Source organism: Eptatretus burgeri, chromosome 18 (assembly GCF_056783735.1).
Source record: "Eptatretus burgeri isolate ZD-2024b chromosome 18, Ebu_testis_v1, whole genome shotgun sequence".
NCBI lineage: Eukaryota > Metazoa > Chordata > Myxini > Myxiniformes > Myxinidae > Eptatretus > Eptatretus burgeri.
Window position 1 is genome coordinate 36,590,654 of NC_140978.1, and position 17,847 is coordinate 36,608,500.

Here is a 17,847-nt window from a genome sequence, read left to right on the forward strand (position 1 = left end):
CCACAGGATCACTTGCGGAACTCATCTCATCAAGGATATACTCCTTGTGCACATTTTCAAATAATGCAGTACTGACTTAAATTTGTGCGAGAAGTTCATGCAGCAAAGTTGAAAAATATTTCACAAATGTCATTCTATATTCAGTAATTTTCTACAAATGCTTTGCTGAGAAGTGTTTTGACATTTCAAACCTTTCATAAATGTTTGGAAAAGAATCTTGTTCTTTCAAGAGTTTTATCGAGGTATTTTCAAATAAAGAGTGCTCGAGTAAAGTGTGACTCATAAGCTGAGTGTATATGAATCAACCTTGCCGGTGGCAGTAAGTTAAAGATATAATGGAACACTAGACTCTGTAAAGATTGTGCCAGTGTGCATCGGCACACAAGATAAACAATTGATTGTGCAACCTGACATGATACCCACGAATCTACCATTGCTACTATATTCTAACACTTCTGTGGCTGCCTGCGGGTCCTTTGGAGGTCCCGGACTCTGCCTAATGTTGCTATTTTGCCTAATGGTTTTGTAATTGCCAAAAAAAAATGTTTGAAAAATGAAGATACATTCCGTTTTTTTAAATGCTATCGTGCATTTAAATCATTTAGATCCATCATTTAGAAGATTGAGCTTGGCATTTTACTCACATTATACTTAAAATCAAAATATATTATGCAGCAAATAATGTCTCTAAACATTTGGTCGAGCTGTACAATATCATTACCCACCTTTTATCATGCTACATCTGCAAGCCTTCTTCATCTAAAGATGCTTTGAGGTCTGAATTAGGCCATTTTTGGTTGATATTCCGAATTCATTCTTTCATTTCCTTGTTTATAATAGTAATAGGTGTCCACGACCATCCTTGACAATGTTGTGAAACGTCGGACGAGGCCCTTGTTTGTTTTTTCTTCTGCCCTCATTTTTTTCACCTTTATTCGCCTTTAAATTTGCTTTCTCCACAACCACTTGAGCGATTGACACAACACTTTAAACATAGGAGTGCCTATTATGCAAATTATTTGACAAAGTTACTTGATGATTGGATGGAAAATGCAGCCAGCGTTCCAAAAAGTCTGTTCTCTGTAGTCATGGGTTGCAGGGTATTTCACATATCAGGAATAAACGGCTTCGACCTCACTTCGCTCGGCCTTGGCCGAAGTAAACCTCAATTTGTTACTACATTGCTTTTCAGCAAAACCTTTGGATATACCTTGGCATAAAAAATAGCAATTGCATAATGCCATATTCTATGTCAGTCACACTTTAAAAGTATTGCAATCAAATGTGATTATTTTAGTGAAAGTTACACTGGGTGAAACAATGTTTGCTTCCAGGCATTTCATAAGGAGGAGGGGGAAGGGAAAAGTACCTTGCACCGTTTGCGAATAAACTGCAATGCCGGTGGAACAAGCCAGTGGAAGAGATCGAGCAAGAGGGTGCGTGAAGCGTCCTGCTGCAGCTGCTCTGGCAAGGAATTAAGCCAGGACTCCACGAGAGGCTCCCAGCTGAGCTGAGATGGCTCCATGTAGATCATACCACAGCGGCTCACTGTGGCAGGCTTGGGTTCGTGAAGACAGCCAACAAGAATCATAGCCTCAAGAAGGCACAGCGGCAAATGCATAAAATAAACTTCTTTATGGTCACACTGAGGTGAACAGAGCTGCTATCCACTAGGAGCGACTCCTTGAGGAATATCTGCCTACGAGAGATTCCGATGAGAATTTTTCTACAGAGTAACCATGAAAAATATGCGTTTGCCTCATAACGTCACCAAATGACGTCATAATGTCTCAAGCTTGACATATCTAGAAAGCACTCATCGAGGTGTTCAATTTGAGGTACTACACGATATGGTTCCTAAAACTTGAAAATTTGACCTTGGGGTCAAATATGTTTGACCTAGAGCGCTAACCATGAAGGTCAAGGCCAATCGCCACCAAAAATTAATCAGCTGAGCGCCAGACCATAAACTATATTCCCATGAAGTTTGAAGACGATCCGATCAAAATTACTCAAAAAATAAGGGTTTCGTCGACTCCCCTGATTTGCGACAAAGTGACCTTGACCTTTGACCTTCAAAATTGTATGCGCTGAAAGGGACCTCTATAGGCCTCTGGTATGCGAAGTTACAAAAATTTCCAATGGTAACTGTGCTCTGCAGAATTTTTTATACGTGATTACAGACAAAAAAAAACATACAAGCTGACTAACATATCATGCAAAAACTTTGTTTTGGCAAGATAATAACTGAAACAGTTGATGGGATTATATTGTTACAGTTTGGGAAATGTACATGTCGGATTCTCTTGAATGAGTTATTTCTTAGTTTGTGTGCAAGTATATCCTTTCCCTGTGTCCAGGGATTTGAGGGGGGAAATGCATTGACGTTAGTCTGTGTATCCCTGGTGTGATCTTCCCCTTCTCTACCTGTTTTTAATCTCCTCAATCCACCAACAATCCACTTCACCAAACCTCAAACCAACAACCCCTCCTTCATCCCGCCGGTCTTTCTTTCAATTCCGCAGTCGGTTTATGCTCGTCCTTCAGTACGTATGTATCAATCTCCCTCACCATTTGATCCACTAATTCTTTTATGATTCACAATTAACCATCTGTTCATCTGTCCCTCACCATAGAAAATTAATCCTCTGGACCGGTCAAATTATCTTCCCACATTCTTCCTTCCCTGTGCTCCTACATTTGTCACATGAGACAATGCTTTTCAAACACACACACACACACACACACACACACACACACACACACACACACACACACACACACACACACACACACACACACACACACACACATACACACTACAAAGGAATGTTTGCAAGCAAGGGAGGAAGCGGAGGTGTACCCTCGCTGCACCCGTGCAAAAAGGGGAGGGGCACGGGCATCTGTGACCGTCAAGCTCAATGACATGGAGATTTTCCACAGCCCCCATCGGACACACACCAATGGTATGGGAAAGATACTCATGTAAAGGTTGCGCCTTCGAAGCCACACCTGGCATGGTGCATATTAAAGGCCAGGACCTGGCTCGGTTTGTGGCTGTTTGTTGATACTATATAGGGATGCTGTTGTTGATGGCCTGATGGCTGTTGATGCCCCAGGGGCTGTTGTCGATGCACCAGGGGCACGAGTACATCTCAGACCACCTGTTTGAGAGATTGTCTGCCGGAGTGCGGGTCACGCTAGACTCGGATGCGCTGGGGTATGAGCTGCAGGAGCGAGTCTCGTGCCAGGGCCGGAGTCGAGTGGCCCATGAGCCAAGAGCATGGTGAAGTCACTGAGGTATCATGGAGCTCCATATACACTCACACCACATGCTTCTGACATCACTGGCACTCCATCACCCAACCCCTCATCTCCCCCAACCCCCCACCCCCTCACAATATTTGGCTCCATGTAACCCCGCTTGGTTGCATGAGGTAAGACAGGAGTCATCCCCACACCTTACTGATGATTGGGAGAAGGCTGATTGTTCTGAAGTTGCAGGAATCTGCTTTTGCACCTTTTTTATGCAGGGCAGTAATGTTTGCTGATTTCCAAGCAGATGGCAGATGACTTTGAGCAAATGAGAGGGTGAATAGAACAGAGAGAGGGTGAGCAAGAGCAGAGGAGCAGGTTTTTAGGACACGTGGGCTGATGCCGTCTGGACTGGTTGCAGAATCTGAGTCGAGGTTTGACAGCAAGCTCTCCACTTTGTCAGACGAAAAGGACACAGGACACAGTTGGGTGTGAATGGGTAAGGTGGGTACGGAAAGCGATGGGTTTTGGACACATGATTTAGATGCAAACACCGAGTTTTTGCATTCAGCCTTTTCACGTGCAGTATCAGCAGTGCGGCCATTTGAGGTAAGGGAGGGGACGGAATGGGAACATATACCAGAAATGGATTTGATTATTAGGTGTCATCACTTATTATGTAGGGATAAATAAGGCAACATTTTCTATTTTAATCTTTCTAAATTTCACTCACCTCCCTCCCCCACTGTGATATACAAACACTGACTCGTCGGAAGTTAGACAGCATGGCGGACACAAGTTGTTAGTGTTTAAGAGCGGTTGGTTGCTTGTGTTTGGATGCATGAAAGGGCACACACAGGCCAAGTAATTGCATCACCAGCTCACCAACATCACCAACTCCTCTACCGTGGCCACCACATAGTCCAGATCTAACGACTCCAGACAATATTTGTGTCGCTTAATCAAAGGGAAAGTGTCAACAAACCGGTATAGGACGTTTAAAGAAATACGCGCTGCAGTCGTGGCCTATTTCAGGTCACTCCACAAAAGCTACACAAGATGTCAAAGAGGACTTGGCGACAAATTCAGTGGTGCAAGGCGAATGATGGCACGCATGCAGAAACAATGACTGATTAATTATTGTAAGTACTGCACAATAGAAACTGTATATTAAAAGAGTTTAAGAACGAATGCTTCACTCGAGAGTGGTAAAGCAAGTTTCAGGCACACCTTTACAACAGCCTGAACCCAACCCTCACGACTACAAAATTAATGACAAATGAAAAAGCCATACAAATACTGGTCAGATATCACAAAAAAGATGAGTAAAAGGATGAACAAACCAACATGGGAATCATGCACAAAGACTAATATATATCGTGTCACAAAACATCAGCTGAACCCAAACTCACCGAGGCCTGCGAGAGGTCCATCGCCTCAAAAATGAGGCTCATTTCGGGAGACATCTGGATAATCTCCCCACTCATGAGGCAAAGCTGAAATGACCCAGGCATGAAAATGGAAATTTGTATTTGATCAGATGCTGTTTTGTGATGAACATTACATTTAAAATTGATAAAAAGGAGAAATTTCTAAGCAGAATAAAATTAATTTATTGTCAAATGAATATTGGGCATCTTTACCTCCGCCATCGAAGGTGGACGGAGGTGATGTGCTCAACCCTGTTTGTTACTTGGCAAAAAAAAAAAAAATTGTCAAAGTATGTTGATTTGTTTGGTTTGTTTGTTTGTTTGTTTTGTTTGTTACAGGGAAGAAAATTTTTTTTACAAGTACATAAGTTGATCTGTTTGGTTAGTTTATTTGTCCGTCTGTCTGTCCGCTCGCCTACGGCTCAAACCGCTCAGCCAATCATTCTGAAACTTTCGAAGATTTGTTGGCACCGTCCTTGTGACGGTCAAGCGACAACGTTTTGCGAGGACAACATTGGCCAGATTTCTAAAATTGACAATTTTCATCTGATTGGCTTGAAATTTGAATCGGATTTTCACATCGTCTCACTGAATTCAGTAACCAATTATTTTTGAGGTTAACATAGGCCAAAAGGTCAACAACTTAGGTTGAATTTCCAAAATCCTCAATTTTCATCCGATTGACTTGAAATTTGAACCACATTTGCATATCAGGTCAATGAATTCAACCACCAATTATTTTTGAGGTTAAAAGGTCAACACAGGCCTAATTTCTAAAATTGAGTGATAGGGTCAAAAACGACATACCATATATCATGATATCTCAAAAGGTTGTGCACGAGTTATGACAAAACAAGGTGGATGAGTTGCTTCAGTGACAAAAACAAATCGATTCAATTTTGGTTCAGATCCAGTCTATCAGTGGAATACAAAACGTAAACTGATCAGCCTGGCGGAGGTATGCGCTCTACCGAGTGCTGTTCTACTTTGTTCTGTTTTGCCAAGTGTCGTTCTATGAGTGATTTTTCATTTGTCTGTCTGTCTGTCTGTCTGTCTGTCTGTCTGCGAGCAAGATATTTCAAAAAGTTATGGATGGATTCAGATGACACCTGATGGACAGGTTGGGTGTGTGACAAGATGAATCAATTGGATTTTGGTGAAGATCCAATCCAGATCCTAAAATCTGAGAATTCTTCAAGCGATTTTTCTCCATTAAGATAAAGGGGCAAAAATGATATATAGCATGATATCTCAAAAGGTTATTGACGGAGTTGACTCAAAGTTGATTAGATTTTGGCTCAGGTCAAAATGCAGATCCGGCCTACAGTCGTATACAAACTGTAAAATGTTCAGCCTGATGGAGATATGCGCACTACCAATTGCCGTTCTGGTTATGACGAGAGAGAGAGAGAGAGAGAGAGAGAGAGAGAGAGAGAGAGAGAGAGAGAGAGAGAGCGAGAGAGAGAGAGAGAGAGAGAGAAAGAGAGAGAGGGGGAGAGAGAGGGAGAGAGAGGGAGAGAGAGGGAGAGAGGGAGAGAGAGAGATTGAAAATTCGCTGATCACTTCACCACTTTTACACATGGAAACATATCTGCAAAAAAAAGGATATGAACCTTCTTGTTGTCATCCAGCACGGTGTTCATGCTCTCAATCCACAGCGTGTCGATTGGCCCATCAAACACCACCCACTTCCTGTCTGGCGTTTCAGCCAATGCAAACTCTCGAAAAGTGTTCGCAACAATACCGTCAGTCCACTGTGCACACGTAGATCATTATTTCATTCACATAACAACAATGAATGCAATATACATGGAAAAGTAATTAATTCACTCCATTAATGATCGACATACATTGTGAATATTTTTGATTGAATGAGGTCAAAACACATTAATGAATGAATAACCAACCACTTCATTCATCAAGCTCAGAGACTACATGACTGAGACGAAGGATGCTGATGAGAGCATACCTCATGAGAGACAGGGTCAAATTGCCCAAAGAGTTGGCCCATGGTGATGGCCTTGGGGTTAACCGTTCGATAGATTACTTTCTGCTCTTCAGAGTGTCCTCTTTCATTGAGCAGTGTCAACGTATCAGCAAGAACGTGAAGGACCTTGGTCTTCCCAGAAAATGGTTCACCAACCAACATGAAGCTTGGCATCAAGATGGGGGGAAAAGGGCACATATATACATATATCAAGGTGCTGGATGGAGAACATGAAGGAATGAGCGTCATTGGTGCATCATAAATCCATCACATTTCTTACCCGTGTCGTACTGTCATCATCTCATATGTTTGGATGAGTTTCTCAAGAAATATTGGCACTGGTTGGATGTTGTGCTGAGCACAGCACTCACGGGTGGCTTCCAAGAAACTCTGCAGAAAGATAATCAATACAAGGATTCATTCAATTGTGATGACACTCAGCAAATATAAACCTGATCTTTTGAGGCTGACATCTTTCTCAAGTATCAGGGGGAACAGATAGAATATTTTTAAAATACCCCACATTTATTATATTGATGTTCCAGATCAAATTAATGGCCTCTAAAGCACATGTATGGATATAAGCAGTTTATTTCTGATGAACCACAACCCCACCAGAGAAAGTGAGAATGTGAAAGATAATTTAAAAGGCTTAACATTCGTGTTTGGGTGAAGCTTGCTCCATTACGCCATTGTCTTCCATAATAGTTAATTGCACATAACTATCTAATGCAGAACAAAATTCCTACAAATAAACATGATAACATGAGATTTCAGATCGTCTTAAACCAAAACAAACCAACGTGGTTCGTGAGTGCGTTGCTGTACGTACAGTGTAATCTGCTTCGGGGAGATGCACACCCGGGAACAGGTCACTCGTGATGCCATGAAATAGAGGAATGTCATGAGACAAAAACTTCGGCTCATTCACGTCTTTAATGGATCGAAGTAACTGAAACAAGCACAAAATGGCATGTTAGAAAGTCAAAGGCTTGTTACAATTAGTGGGATTTAAAGAAAATAGACTTCATAGAAATTAGCATGCTTTAATGTGTTTGGGATCGGGTGAATGGCCAAATGGTGAGCAGGGATAGAAAAGACAAGTTTTCCACCAAGATGTCCTCGTTTTCGTTTGGAAACTTCAGCTTGAGGTTTCCTGCCGCCACCAGTACAGCTTTTACAGCACGCATGCCATAATCATAGTGAAACTGTGAGGAGAGTTGCTCCGAACACAGCCTGCAAGTTCAACACAGGATATGTCTCAAACATAGTCGGGGTTCAACCAAACACGCATGAAAGACGTCCGGACAAACCACATCTTTGTCTATACTGTAAATACGCAGATACTCATGGACAGTGATGGGACAAGATAGCACTTGAGAAGGGGAGGGAAGAGACATACAGTATGTACGAGGTTTTTGGGAAAGGGGTGAAAATACCCCAATATTTGCAGAAGCAAGAATAAAGTATCCAAAAATGAAAAGCCCATCCATATCCACTTTGTACTCAAATAAAACTTGATGAAAACAACATCTAGAAAATTTTACATTTGTACATTTTATTAGCACCGTTGGACTTGGTATGAAACGGGGCCTGACGGATTTTGTCTCGATTTTCGTGTCCGTGCGTGCATCCACAACCATATCTCGGACATGTATGGACCTATTTCATATGTACTTGAAACAAATACAACAAATGATGGTATACATAAGCACATCATTTTGTATCGCGATTCGATCAAAGATTGCCGACTTGCGGCCATTTTCGTTGATAAAAAAAAACCTGGTGTCGATCACGTCCTCAACCATTTCTCGAACATGAATTTACAGATATTGTTCAAACTTGGCACATAGATAATGAATGAAGGCTTACAGAAGCGTGTCATTTTTTTCGAGATCAGATTTAAGGTGGCCGACTGGTGGCCATTTTGTGACTTGAATGTGTCCCCAACCATTTCTCAGACATGCATGCTCCGATTTTGTTCAAACTTGGCGGCACAAGCATAGCACATGATGGCATACACATGCACCTCGCTTTATTTTGGGATCTCATCAAAGATCGCCGACTGGTGGACTGGTGGCCATTTTAGTTGGGAAAAAACACCCGGTATCGAAAAGGTCCTCAAACGTTTATTGGACATGTATTTACTGATATTGTCTAAACCTAGCACAAAAATAAACAAGAGCGCAAGTGAGCACAATATACGCCCGAACAAGAAGGTATATACAGAATTGTGCTACAACATGGAAAACAGCATCCTGGTTGCCATGGCAACCACTTTAGATGACGAACTTATGTCGCGACACACCGTCTCCACAGTCTGTACCTGTGTACCAAATATGAAACGTGAAAGTTGAAAACTTTGGGAGTTAGAGTGCGGACAGGAACGGACGAACAGACGGACGACCGGTATCACATAATACGCCCCGATATATATATATATATATATATATATATATATATATATATATATATATATATATATATATATATATATATATATATATATATATATATATATATATCAGGCATATAAAAATGATGGCTTACATACATACGTCATTTTTTTCGAGATTAGATCCAAGATGGCCGACTGGCAGCTGTTTTAGTTGTAAAAACCCGATGTTGAACACGTCCTCAACCATTTCTCGGACATGCATTCACTGATGATGTTCAAACTTGACACACAGATAAAGAATGATGGCTGACATGAGCACGTCAATTATTATTGAGACTAGATCCAAGATGGTCGACTGGTGGCCATTTTGTTTCTTAAATATGTCCCCAACCATCTCACACATGCATGGTGTGATTTTGTTCAAACTTGGAACAAGTACAGTACATGATGGCATACACATGCACCTCGCTTTATTTTGAGATCTGATCAAAGATGGCCGACTGGTAGACTGTCGGCCATTTTAGTTGTACATAAATATGGGCTGGCCCTTTAACTTCAAACAGCAAAATTACTGAAACAATGGGGGCTATGATATTTTAAGTCTTTTTTTACTTCTTCATTTGTGTACTCTAATATTCTCACAATAAAGGTTTGTTAAAGATTTGATCACAAAAGCTCAGATGTTAAAAAGTTGTGGCATGGACACACACACACACACACACGCACACGCACAACCCCGTCTCCCACTACGCGGTACAGATACAGCTTTGTGCAGGAAGTAACATGCTGGATGGCCGTGGCCTCAAATTGAGACCAAAGTAACCAATACTGTAACGCAATTTTTGGCAAATAGGGCGACCAATTGGTCTGAAATTGAAAAGGCTGGATTTTTTTAGTGTAACACAATTAAACTTTTTAGAGTCCATGAAATAATTTAAATTGACATAATAAATTTAATTTTTCCTGTCTCTGGGGACAGGTACTTTTGCTGGTAATATTGATAATGAAAAATGTTTTTAAAGTCCAGTTGCAATATATTTTGGAGCCAGAGACTGCCTTAATATTACATGGGCATGCAGTACGAGTTCTGGCAATGCTGTACCTGTATGTCATGACAATCTTGATAGAGAGAGGCTTCGCATTGAGAAATCCATTTGAGTAGAGAGACACCTCGGCAATGAGGGCATAGTTTGGAACCATCATTGCGACAGTTCTGAACAGCACCTGTAGGGATCAGTTCATGCCCATCAGTGCAAATATAAACCAGGCTGGGAAAAGAAGCAATCATCACCTCTATGTTGACATACCTTGAGGTTGTCAGGAAGCTCAGAACGTCCTGCATAGCCTGGATTCATGGTGATGGCCACAAAGCAGTTAGGATTGAGCCGTAACTCTGTGCCCTCGAAAAGGAAGACCTCCATGTTGCTCTGGATTGCTCTCTGAATACACAGAATCTGTTGGGCTACCACAGAGAGTACCTCCAACTCAATGCGGTTGAACTCGTCAAAGCAGGCCCAAGCACCCGAAGAGGCAAGGCCTTTGAAGAACTGCATCATGCAAAATTGCACCAAAATAAATGCACCATGTAGCAATTGCATCTTTGTTCACTTGCCGAGGTAATGATTAAATCTCAAAAGCAATGCACAGAACAGCTCAAAACGTGCAATTGCATCCACACTGACTCCGATACAGAGTAGATCAGCATAAGTGATCATAAAACAGTGTCAGGAGAAAATTATGCTTGCACAGCACTATTTCAAACTAAATCCATATCTGGAATACAGTATGCAGCTCTAAAGATGTGCTGGGGAAAATGAACCCAAAGGAGTGCAAAGCACACAATCCTACACCGACACTGACTTCTCCTACCTCCTTAGTGGCTCCTCTTTTTCTCACCTTTTTATGGGGTCGGCCGGGGGACTACCTTGGCCCAAGTCTTTCATGAACTGGCTGGTCATGCCTGATGTTCGATCAAAGTCGACTAAGGCAGGAATTTATTATTACCCCCATGCACGAAGCACAAAGCGGGGTTTAACAATAGATTCCCTCTGTCTGTCTGACAGACTGCAATCTATGATCGAGGAAATACTTTATTCCAATTCAAAGTAATATTTTGAACACTATAGAACACGAATCAGAAACATGAATTGGAACACGAACCTGCAGTTTAACAATATTTTGGCTCTGAATTTTGCCAAAATCTACAGAATCTCGTCCTGATCGTGCATGCGCACAGATAAGTAGGGTAATTGTTTTAATCTGTCTGACAGGATGGCCTATAGGTGCGCACACTCACCTATAAGCCGTCTAGCCTGGGTTAGAATCCTGACCCGGTTATAAACTGTCATCCAGTTGTTTCACAAGCATGGTGATTCATCAATGTGTGTGCCATCCCTCGGATGGACGTCAAATGGGCATCCCATCTGCTGGCATTCGTTGGTGGACATTAATGATCCCATGGTGTCCTTTGCGAAGAGTGGGTGAGCTATCGCCGGCACCCTGATCAAATATAAATTCCTGCACTAAACAGCAGAGGATATTGAATCAGCGGCACAGCCACACCCTCAGCCAATGATGCTACCCCGCAGCCTTGTGTTGCATACAAACGAAGAAGATGAAGTCTCTCTACCTGTTTGGCAGTAAAAAAGAAAAATTGAAAATCATTCCAAACAGGAAACTTCCTGTTTTTAGGGATTGTGTTAAAAAAGAGGGTTGATCAATGACGGTAAACTTTAAAAATATGTTTTTTTTTTCTCGAGCCTTTAAAACTTATCATTTATTTCAAATGAATTATATACTTGAACACTGAAGAACACAAATCACCTTGTTGGCGCTTACAAAATCCTCCAGTTTAGCAGTACTTGGACAAAACATTACACCATCTCGACCAGTCAAATTTGCCGCTCATGCTCTCAGTATTGGGGAATAGAATATTGAGATTCAAACAAAATCGTGGCTTGTAGGAAATAGAGATCATGCTCGGAAACACAAAGCGAGAGTTGAAAAGACCCTTCCCATGTCCTTTATCTCAAGACTGCATGGGATAAGGTGTTATATTAACTCTCTACTTTGTTGATTTAGAATCTATAATTTGTCACCGATAACTCGCCTACCTTTCGTGAAAGACACCATGGGATCTATAACATCTATCAACTAATGCTAGTAGATGGGACATCCTGCTCAAAGTGCACTTGAGGCACAGCACACGTTGTGATGGAATCAGGAGGTCAATAATTCAGATGAGAATTGGTGACTATAAATCACCAATCTGAAAGATTGCATAGTCTGGTCGGTAATCAAATCCAGGCTAAACAGCTCAAAAAAGAAGTGCACGACATCAACACCATCATGTCAGGCAATCCTACACTGGCAAAAAATAAGCAAATGATATAAATGAGAGAGAAAGAAAAAAAGAGGAATGCTTGTAAAGACTCCTGAATATCAATTACAACTCCTAATTATCATTTCCAACTCCTACATAGCATTAACATCATCAGTGGATTAACTTATTCAAGGCGAAGAATGAATTCAAACAGGAAAAAGACACTTTTGGTTCACTTACCTTACTCATGGCAAGGTAGTCCAGACCATCAGAACAGTTGAAGACCACACATTGAACAGCGAGAGCCTTGGCAAGATCTTTGGTTGTCTCGGTTTTCCCTGTTCCCGCTGGTCCCTCCGGAGCACCACCAAGGTTTAGGAAGAATGCCCCGACCTACGTGACATGTTTATTAATCATGTCATTAAATGATTAAAAGAATACCCAATAAGTCAGCATCATGGAAATGATCTTTCTGATGTAGGACACAAAGAGGCTGAAGCACAGATTTTAAAAAGAAAAGAAAAAAGTGCTCACCAGTGTGCGGTAACACCTGTCGGTGAGTGGGGTGATCACCAGGCGAGGTGAGTTCCCGAGGTACTCGTATGCATACTTTACATCACAGTTGATTACATGCACTCTGACCTGTTCTTTCTCCCAGTAATATCGCAACTGTGCCAGCCAATTGAAGTCCATGTCACTGGAGACCTCTGCCATGCACAAGGGGAAGAGACCCCACTAGCTGAGAGCACAGAATAAACTTCATGTGTTATTTCTATGGTTCAGTCCATATTTGCGGATAAAGGCCGGATCAAAACCCTGCTGGCACTGCATGAGAGTGGCAGATAGGTTTGGGTCCACTCCCCTCAATAACTAAACTTGGAACCAGACAACTTGGAAGGAGAGCATGTGGCCACCTATCTGTGTTGTTCATAAAAATGGTAAGTCCTTGTGTGCTGAGGCTCTGGTTTATTATATAATCCTCAGAAGAGTTAACATCTTCTGCTGGATCTACAAGCAGCTTGGTATAGATATTTTATAACGAAACAATGACATCGTATGAATATTAAGGGGGAATTTATACCCATTATAATATTACATGTCCATGCACATTATGTTAATTCCAATTTATCAACAAGAACGGCACTCGGTAGAGCACAAACCTCTGCCAGGCTGAACAGTTTACGTTGTGAAACCCACTGATAGGCCCGATCTACATCCGGACCTTAACCAAAATCGAATCAGCTTGTTATTGTCACCGACCCAACTCACCCACCAAGTTTCATCTGAATCTGTCCATACCGTTTTGAGATATAGTGCTGTACTATATATAGATTTTGGTCCCATCCCTCAATGGTGAAGAATCACTTTTAAAAAATTCTCGTATCCGGATCGTCACAACCTGTCCATAACTTTTTGAGATATTGCACTATATATCGTTTTGGTCCTATCTCTTAATGGTGAAGAATTACTTTTAAAATTCTGTTATCCGGATCAGGACTTTCACAAAAATAGAATCAATTTGTCTATGTCACACACCCAACCTGTCCACAAAGTCAGAATCCATCCACAACTCTGAGATATCCTGCTCACAGACAAACATACAAACAAACAGGCAAACAGGGGTGAAAGCATAACCTCCCTCCACCTTCGATGGCGGGGGGGGGGGGGGGGGGTAATAGGACGTAAAACCAGCGTGCATACCCTTTTCCACCATCTCCCAAACCACATCTCTGGCATGGACATCGATCGTAACCAGAGCTCTGAGGGTAATGCGAGTTTGCTTGGACAACTTCCCCCGAACTAACTCCACTATGCTGTTCAGTTGTTCTTGGAGCTTGAGATGATAATCCCTCAAACCCTGGAAGACAAAAATTGAACAGTCTTGCATCAGACATGTCATGTGATGCAATTTAATCACAGATGGCCCCTATTGGCTGAGACGGTGTGTGTCGTTCTTGTAAGGTGATGTTAGCAGCCTCTGTTTGTGGAGGTGAAGAGTTTGTGGCTATAATGCTGTTGGTAAAAAAAATAAAAAATAAAAATAAAAAACACCCTTTGGAAAATGCAGTATGTGCTATTGACAACGTTCCCAATTATATTTAGGGAAATCATGTCAAGGATTTTGTCCATTTAATTAAATGTTTAATCCACAATAGATTAGCAAAAATGAATGATCATTACTCAGTGGAACATCTTCAAAAACAAATCTTTCAACTCCTTACCTATTGAACCTAATTGAAAGGGTTACATAGTTAATTGCAAAACATAATGGAAAAGAAAATAATCATTGGAGAGAAACTCACATTTTGACCCAATCTGATGGCATCTTGCACCTCTGTGGTCCAGTACATCTGAGAAACACAGATTACCACCTGGCCTGGCCATTCCCGTACCCAATCCTTGCGTGGTCTCTGAGTATAAGCCTGAAAAGGGGTTAAAAAGCAAAATAGGAAATGATTATCGGGGAGGGGGGGTCAAAAAGGGGCTTTCAAAATAAGGCGATCGCCCCACAATGCATCCTCTTGCATGTGCAGAAACCCTTTGTAAAAATGGTCATTGGGGCATAATATATTGTGAATGCGAGGTAACGATTGATATGTAGGTCTATACGTTTTGAATGTATTGTGCAAATTCGTCTTCAAGATCTTTGTTCAATGTCGTATGATACGCCTACATTGATTATAGAAAGGAAAGTTACCACACACAATGACAAAAATAATATGGTAAATTTTCCAATCTCTAATCGTCTGATGATTTGTTGGCTGCTCCTAATCAACTTCTTCAGCCTCTGGCAAGTCATGGAGATACAACGATCCCTCCCCATCACCGGCACCATCAAAGCAGCATGAGAGTGATCTCGCATTGGCGTTGATCGACTTAGCCAGCAGCGAAGCATTATGAAAGTTCACTTGTTATTCAGCAAGTTGACCAGATCGTTGTGCTACGTTTTGCTGGCTTGAAATTTATTAGGAGTACATACGTTTAACTTGTGGCGGTTCATCTATGAGATGCCAACTATTCCACGGGAGTAGTTCAGGATTTATATACTTCCCAGACAAAAGTTTTCTTCCCACTTCCATCCGTATTTAGTGCAACAAAGTGACAGGTGCACGCCTTCGAGTTGTGGGTAGGCCGCCAGTCATCGGGCCATCGTACTGTCTTTATCCACTGCAGCCGCTCGCTGGTATCAACAGGAAATTGTCGGAATGTGACGCCTCTCATCCATAGATATTTCTCATATCCCCCATAATTTCGTGAGTCCAATTTACATCCAAGAACATAACAATTAAGGTTCTCCATTATTGAAGTAGACCCTAGTTTGACTCTTTCGGTTGAATACTGAAAATTGCGTTTAAAAGACGACTTCAATTACGGATTTTGCCCGAACAACGGCAGGCGAAAAGTTGCCCGATTAGAGGAAGTGAGTCCCTGAAAGTGCACACACAGCACAAGCGTGAAAGGCACCATTTGTGTTATTGAGACAGTTCTTAAGTAGGGTATTGAGAGAATGCATGTGCAGCCATTCCCCTCCACAATTCTTAGCCCAAGAACATCTGTGGTGCACACACCAGCCTGGCTCTTGCGATGACGTTCCTTACGCTGCTCAACATGCCCTCCTCAACCTGCAGGAGCCATTTCTCCACGGCTCCATGTGCTTCACTCGTTGAAATGGGCTGAATGAGTTCCACACGTTCTCCCTCACTGCTCAATATTGCCTTGATGTCCATATTTGACAGGAATTCAAGTCGTGCAATGCCCTCAAAGCACTTTTTGAGGTGTGGTTGCACTCGGAGAGGGTCCTTTGTCTCTGCCAATATCTCCAGCATCTCATCATTTGACAGGAAGAAGAACCTGACAAAATGCAAAACATTTTCTTCATCAATTGATGGTTTTGAAAAGACACTTTGAACAATCCAAAACAAACCCCTCTACCCAATCCCATAAAATGAATGAAAAGACAACCAGAAGAAGGTGGGGGAAAGGAACCACTGTCAAGAGAGGTGAAGAAAGATTACACTTACACCCCTCACCCCCCTCTTCCCCCCACCCTAACAGTGTATAACCTTGCGTGTCCTGACTAACAATCGGTACCCCAGGCCCGTAGCCAGGGCTCAGTATTAAGGGGGGCATATGAACTGGATGGGGGGGCACAATTATTATATTTAATATTTTTGATAGCCCGGTATACTATTGTATTCATGCAGCATTGACACATCTATACTGAGGTTGCCGTCGCATACTAACCAAATTGATCTCAGCTAAATTTAATATGTTCCGATGTTTTTGGCCTAAAATTATTCGAATGCAGGAGAGCCGCAACAAACTGGCACATTCACAATGCAAATATTCAATGATTAGACAATTGGCACCAATTCAGGTGCACTTATACAAGGTGTTGTGAAGAATTGGCATTAGAAAATTAATATACCAGAGATACAATGACTAAACAGGGAGGTTGGCACCAGAATCAGTGCACTTTGAAATAAGATACAGTCGGCTATGACCTGCGATCATCACGTTAAACTATCAACAGCAAATACGACTAGCCTGAAGATACCACAAGGTCCGCATTTAAAGCAGTCAATTACACAGGGGTAAGGTTATGCACAAAGCACTAGATATGGGATATGCAAAGCACCAAACACAACATTTAACTTAAACATCAGAAGTACAAAGCAGCCGACCACGGCAGGTGCTGACCACAACCACACTGCAACCACAACCACACACGCATCACCAGCAGTCACACACACAATCTGAACTCCTCGTATAGTTTTTATACCACTGTACTCGCTGCCAGAAGAGCTGCAGGCGACGCGTCTTGGTGTGGAATCTTCTGAGGACCTTCTCCTTCCATTCATTTAGGCATTTACGTGAGGTCTCTCTCGAAGGCCAGCTGTACCAGTTGTGCCTTGCGTGCATTGCGCATGGACCGTCGATGGTCAGTGAAGACATTCCTCAATGTTGAGAATGAGTTTTCACACATGGCAGTGGATGCACCAAATGTTAGTCCAAGTCTCATAGCAGTCACTACACTTGGCATGGCTTCCAGCGTTTTGTGGTATGTTGAGAGTTTTTGTGTTGTTCATCTCTCGTTTGGTTGCTTTTCTGTCTGTGAGTGAATAAACTGCTTTGCAACCACACACTCTGTTTCACTGATGGTTGACTTTGTTAATGTCATGATGTGCTGGAGCAAGTGGGGATCCAAAAACGTGCCATTTTCAGGATTCAAGGCAGCGAGTGAACGGGCGAGTTGTGTTGCGTTCACTGAAGGGCTGAGCGATCTCTCCAAGCACAGTGTCAATTGAGCTGTAAAAAAACCCTCTGCAGTTCCGTCTTGTCATTGTCGTTGTTTTGTCCTGTAGTCTCCAAAAGTACAAACTGTTCCAAGTTCTTTTGCATTGTGCGTCTCCGTTTTGGTGGTGCAGGTGTAGAAGTGGGAGCATCGTTGGCC

General features: G+C 42.0%; 1 protein-coding gene across 4 annotated transcripts in view; it reads right to left on the reverse strand.

The window, feature by feature from the left end:
- Positions 1-17,847, reverse strand: part of DNAH12 (dynein axonemal heavy chain 12) — a 323,986-nt gene that overhangs the window by 148,224 nt on the left and 157,915 nt on the right. For all 4 annotated transcript variants that reach the window (XM_085863781.1, XM_085863779.1, XM_085863780.1 and 1 more), the window contains exons 21-34: positions 15,962-16,244; positions 14,696-14,815; positions 14,094-14,250; positions 12,927-13,099; positions 12,633-12,785; positions 10,378-10,617; positions 10,173-10,294; positions 7,785-7,908; positions 7,505-7,624; positions 6,953-7,062; positions 6,655-6,838; positions 6,299-6,439; positions 4,668-4,751; positions 1,370-1,558 (exon numbers count right to left, since the gene is read on the reverse strand). In XM_085863781.1, the coding sequence (XP_085719907.1) occupies positions 1,370-1,558; positions 4,668-4,751; positions 6,299-6,439; positions 6,655-6,838; positions 6,953-7,062; positions 7,505-7,624; positions 7,785-7,908; positions 10,173-10,294; positions 10,378-10,617; positions 12,633-12,785; positions 12,927-13,099; positions 14,094-14,250; positions 14,696-14,815; positions 15,962-16,244 (2,200 nt within the window). The remainder of the gene's footprint in view (positions 1-1,369; positions 1,559-4,667; positions 4,752-6,298; positions 6,440-6,654; positions 6,839-6,952; positions 7,063-7,504; positions 7,625-7,784; positions 7,909-10,172; positions 10,295-10,377; positions 10,618-12,632; positions 12,786-12,926; positions 13,100-14,093; positions 14,251-14,695; positions 14,816-15,961; positions 16,245-17,847) is intronic.